This window comes from Pleurodeles waltl, chromosome 7, assembly GCF_031143425.1.
Source record: "Pleurodeles waltl isolate 20211129_DDA chromosome 7, aPleWal1.hap1.20221129, whole genome shotgun sequence".
In the NCBI taxonomy this organism is placed as follows: Eukaryota; Metazoa; Chordata; class Amphibia; order Caudata; family Salamandridae; genus Pleurodeles; species Pleurodeles waltl.
In genome coordinates this window covers 55,215,051-55,221,050 of record NC_090446.1, presented here as the reverse complement: position 1 = coordinate 55,221,050, position 6,000 = coordinate 55,215,051, and the positions used below count along the sequence as shown (strand labels likewise).

General features: G+C 42.4%; 1 protein-coding gene across 1 annotated transcript in view; it reads right to left on the bottom strand.

The window, feature by feature from the left end:
- Positions 1-374: 374 nt before the first annotated feature.
- LOC138303616 (C-type lectin domain family 2 member E-like) overlaps positions 375-6,000 on the bottom strand; it is a 54,428-nt gene continuing 48,802 nt past the window's right edge. The window contains exon 5 of the mRNA XM_069242907.1: positions 375-3,685. Within this exon, the coding sequence (XP_069099008.1) occupies positions 3,529-3,685 (157 nt within the window). The 3' untranslated portion in view covers positions 375-3,528. The remainder of the gene's footprint in view (positions 3,686-6,000) is intronic.

Below are 6,000 nucleotides of genomic sequence, written 5' to 3'. Positions count from 1 at the left end.
GTCTCATTGTCATTGGTCAAGTAAATGTACGATAGCCATTAGTCCAATAAAATGAGTATTTAGAAACTAAGATATAACTTAACAGTCTTTTAAATGTTGATGATTAGCGCCTCTTCTGCGCACATCATCCGACTCATCAGGAAACATTTTAGTATCCATCCGTCGTTCCGTCAGTGCATCCATTGTTAGTTCCTGGGAACATCACTTTCTCACACTTCAAGTTAACATTTATAACAGTTTAAAACATCAGATTTCTACAAGCACTTCCTCAATGAGAAAACATTTGTTACTGTTAAGATTTGGTCAACCTTCAATTAGAACAATACGTCTTTATTTTTCTCTAAACATGAGATCATACGTTTATTCTGACATTGCATTTTAAAATAAGGCTATGCAATATTCAGGCCCAGCCCTTGGAAACTTAAGGCCTATAGTTAATTTAAGCACATACGTAGCATTTAAATGTAAATATGACACACTACTGCAAATTTTACATTCATATACTTTCTGAATAAACATTAATATGCTTTTTGTAAAATATTACATATTAGATGGCGGCCATATTTTCAAGTCGCACATTATTTTCTATAATTCCTTTTCTATGCAGATTCAAAATACAGAAAAATATGAAATATTTCTTAGTAATAAATTCAGAGCTCACACTGTCATAACTCTAAGGGCCATATGTACGAAAGCTTTTTCCCATAGACACAGAATGGGTAAAATCCTTTCGTACATCTGGCCCTAAGTTCTTTAAGAGCCTCAGAACTGTGCTTTGAGCACAGAATACAAAGGCAGAATTAACCAACAATAGAATCAAATGTTGCATTTGACATTTGAATTTCACAGGTCAGCATCTTATTCGATTCTGTGTTCCTGGTGCACACGGCTTCTCACAGCCCCATGTGCTGCTAGGAGCAGTATTAGGAATGGGCAGTTTTTGTCTTTTTGTCTGTTAATCACCAGCTGCAGCAAAGAAAAAGCAGATTTAATTTCAGAATTGGAGGATGTGGGCTCTGGTGCACCTGTAACTCCCCGACAAGCAGTTTAAAGTTCACAGCAAAGTGGTACAGGCCTGCTCTTGAGTTCAGTACATCTGCATGCTTAACAAAGGCCCCAGGGTGATGCAGAAGTCCAGCCACACATGGCTCAAGACAACAACTGTGTTGCTGAGAATGAAGTTTTCACATAGCAAATGGAGGGGATTGCAGCACAACAGGGGTCTTAATCTGGCATCAATGCCACTCGCGAGGGAAACCTCTGTTCAGGGTGGCCCACACTTTGCAGGCTTCCAGTTAGAGTTCACTGAATAACTTCCGTCCTCGTCAAGACAACACTCAAATATAAAATGTGCACTGGGCTGTAGAAGGCTGATCCTCCAGAAAGCTGTCCTGCTCCTGATCTATTCCAGCTGCAGTAGCAAAGGACGTCATGCAGCCCTGGGAGTAATTCATTCAGTCCACAAAGACAGGTACCCAAAGATTTACCTCTGGCTCCAGCCTTCATCTACTTTGGGGTACACAGCATCTTGAAGCAAAAAGGTGAACACTAAGTAAACTAAGTGGTCAGCTCAGAACAGGGATTGTGAGAGTTATATTCCAATTTACCACTCACATTCAAAGCTGGCCCCAAACTTTAATGCAGGCCCAATTGTGGGATTGTATTATCTTTTAGGGGAGCCACATCTTCAGGACAAAGAGCCACAGGGGGGTCATCACATTCAGATGTGTTAGTCTCTTTCATGCAACCTTGGGCAAATCAGGTGCTGCGTCAATATTCTCATCCCAGTAGAGCATGAAAAAGGATGCAGGGGATGGGTAGACAACCCCATCGAGTGTAGGGAATGTCCGCAGTGCTTTGGCAATATTCTCAGACCACAAGATGATTTACCCCTGGGGGCTTCACTCAGTACCAATGACCACATAAGGGCCTTCCTTTTCCACTTACTGGATGTAAATCCAAACCCCGGTATACACATTTGGTTTTTACGAAAATTCCACATGGAGAGGGGAGCCATACGCAACCACATGGAGAGGGGAGCAAAGATGACAGAGTGAGTATTGTCGTGAGTAGACAAGCAGATGCCAGCAAAATATTTCCTCATTCAGAATTTTGGTTTTGACACTGGAAAAATGGTGATCCCAAAAAAAGAATACATCAAACTAAAGGTTTTGCTATTACACCATTGATCAGCAGTTCTTAACCTTTTGACTTCTGTAGACCCCCACTTGCACATTATTAGAATCCGGGGACCACCAGAGAGTGATCATTGGAATCCCGTGACCCCACTGTGTCCTCACTAGAAGCTGGGGACCCCGGTCTAAGCAATTTAGGTGATTTAAACTGTAAAAATACTGAAACAAGCATTCAAACACATGCACAAATAATGGAATATTCAATTTAATTCACAAATATAAAAAAAAAAATCCCAATTTTTATTTGATTGTAATGGGAAGTTTGGGGCTTTTCTAACCTTAATTGAGGCCACAAATTGTCCTTACTATATTCTAGTTGAGGGACTTGCACAGCTCCAATAACTCAATCAGGACTGAGGGAACCAACCTACATTTTAACCTCCAATTTCAAATTCCTTCACACTTACAGCGTGTTTTAAAATTTTGCAGTTTATATTTTGCCTCCTTATTTATCTGAACTTTAATAACCTTTATTATTTAACTTTCAAGCAGTTGTGGGACTAGCATGAGAGTTCCAGAGGTGGTTTCAGACTGCAGGTTTGGAATCACTGCCCTTACTAGATTAAACAATCTTTTAAGTTAAGGTGTATGCAAATTTTGTTAGGGGTACATTTTTAATATGCTTGAATTATCAAAATGTCAGGGCACAATCCCATTATTGTTTACAAAACTTGTGTTTAAAAATGTTTTTGGTAAAAACCTAGAATAATTAAAACAGAAACAAAATTAAACAGAAAAAAATATATATATATCTTTATTGAAACATTGGAATGTTGGGAGCTCCACTGAAGACGATGAAGTGCCTAGGGCTTATAATAGTTGGCAGAAGCCGTATGCTCCAACACCCCAGTGTTTGTCTTTATGTTTCTCCCTCTTTAATTTAGATCATTCCACCCTCAGTGAGATGAATGTTCTGATAGCCTTACAGTCCCTATGCCTCAGGCTATACCGGTCGACAAAGGACCTCTCTGAGGCCATATATCTTTGATTCAGGGCATTCAACAACTGCTGTAGCCCTCAGTAGTGGACTATAAGGGTACTTTATGGGCTTAAATAATAGAGAAACTGTAACCTCTGAAATTCATCCTTACCAATTCCTGGGATTTCCTGTGAAAGTGATGGAAAGCACACAGGTTTGATACGTTGAGTGACTCTTTATTTGAAAATATAACATGTAAACAAGAGAAACAGCACACTTATTTCGACTTTATTGAGTCTCATCAGAACAGTGCAACTTGTGAGAAATCAAACTGCTCTCCAAAGGAAGCTTCTGGGATGGAGAGAGTCACAAATAACTGCAGATAAGTGTGTGTTATATATTCTCTCAATGACACTAACGAAAGGGCTGTAAGATTAAGGATCTTTTGTTGCGCTTTCGTCCATATGCGGACACTTGGGTGCAGATCCACTTGCGTTTGCCATAACATTCTGCACTCTTGACTCTCCCGTGATTCAGGTAGGCGCATTCCGAGTAGTCTTCCACCACAAACCTACACTATAAAGAAAACAATCTGGATTTTCTGCAACTTTCCATTTGGTACATATGCGATGCTGCGTGAAGGCTTAGACACTGATACACATTTGATATACAATATAATACAGAAAAAAACAATATACAAGCGCAAAGAATGGGAGCCTGGCAGGACAGGCACTGGTCAGTGATGGAGAGAACTGGATGTACTGCTGGGTAATATAAGTGACGTGATCTTCAAGGGAACAAGGTCTCAGCCTAGTGAGCCTCCAGCCCCTCTTATGTAACACTGTGCAGCAGTGGGCAAGAACTGCACGGCTACTTAATGGAGCAAGCGTTGGCAAAGCCAACAGGTCTTGCCTACGCGAGCTGTTGTCTTTGGTAATGATTTCTAGCCAGGTTGTAATGCAGAGTGCATAAAAAATAATAAAAGTGGAAGAGGCTGTGGCCACTGAGCGACAACGGAGTCTGGGTGTAAGGGAATGGTGCAGCAAGTGGACAACAGAACACAGGCAGATGGATGGGAGAGAAAGTGAAAGAAGGGCAGGCAGGATGGGCTAGGGAAGTAAACTGACAACATGTGGAACGGGAGGAGCTAGGGAAGCCAGCTGTCAATGGAGGAAAGGCATGGCTGAGGCAGCAAGATGACAAAGGAGGGTGGACCTGGAAAGCCAGGTCACAAAGAAGGGTGGGCGGAAGGGATTGGAAAGCAAACAGACAAGAGGATCATTAGGAACCAAGAATTTCAACTGAGAAGGGGCAAGAAAGAGGAAATTGGGTGAGATCTTAAAAAATATATAAAATTTTAACCATGGCAACTTGTGAACCCAGATAAGTGAAAACTAAATGAAAAAAAATGGGTGTCAGGTTTAAAATCATGCTGTTAAGTAGACAACAAGCATCATTTAGGTTCAAAACTTTTAGATTAAAACACAAATCCCTGACTCGGGACAGTCTTAGCTTCAATTTTGCCACTCACCTGTCACAAAGTGATGAGGATGAGAACGGATTATGGGGCCCATTAGGAGTCTGGCAGATAGAAAAACCCGTCAGTCAAATTCCAGATGGAGTGGTTGCCGTCCTGCTGGTGTCCTCACGCTGGCCCCATTGCGACTTTCTGACTGGAAGAAACCAAGGTTTCCGACGGTCAGCCCAGTGGGACAGGTGCGGCAGCATTGTCGCAGACTCATAACTGAGCTGGCAGCAATGCTGCCACATGCAGGGGGGCACCAGCACCCTTAAAAAGCGCACTATCTGCACAGCAATCAGTGCACGTTTCAAGGGTGCTGGGCAGGGGGACCCTGCAGGGGCCCCCCTGAGGTCCCTGCACCTGTTCTCTGACAGCCTTTTTACGGCATGGCAGAGAACAGGATTGTAATCAGCAGGGCAGTGCTGCGTTCAGCATTGCCCTGGCTGATTACAACCTGCACTGCTGTCAGCCCGTCTGGATCCCCGAGATCCTGGTGGGGACGCGGTAGGTGGGGGGGGTGGCTGCCCGCCAACCTCATAATGAGGAGGTCAGACACCCACAGCCACGGTGGTCGGTCCCTAGTAATAAGCCCCTGTGTTACATTTCTACGTGTATGGAAACCTGTTTCATAGCAGTCAGACGTGAAACCTTTCCATACGTGTACGAAACCTCAGTATTGGGATTCAATCTGCAAAGGATTTATGTCAATATGGATCTCTGGTAATCCTCCCAATCAGGGATTTAAATGGGCCGGGTCCGGCTGGTGCTAAGCCCCCACAGTTCTAAAAAGTAGGTGCTGAGACGGGTCCCTATCAGGCTCTACAATTTGACCTCACCCTCATAGAGAAAAAAAATCTTAACTCTGCAGCAGTATCACCCTTCAGCGCCTTTGATGCAACTTCAAAGAGACTTGGTATAGTTCTTTCACAATCTCATCATTTCAGAACGGATACATTTTCAATGCCATATACAATAACGCATTTATTGCTTTTTTATCTTATGCAACCAACAACTGTTGACAAAACTAGCTAAGATTCCAATGTTGAATTTTTGATGTTATTGATTAAATTGTTTTATTGATGAGATGTTTTGTGACCAAACCCTTTCTCGTTATCCAAGTCCAAAGACGCATATGACCTCTTGAAGGTAATGGTTGTTTACCTTAACCTGTCCCCTTATAAAATTTAGGATGGTTTTAACTTCTAGGAGGGTTTTAGTCTTCTCCTGGTAGGGGGTAGGTTTTGCCATCTGGAAATTTTTAAATTTGGTTTTGAACTGTTCGATTGGAGATGTTATCAGCGTTCCTAGAGTGATTTTGTGATTGGATTAGGGTCTGCGCTTGCACAGCTTAAGCAAATTGCAGG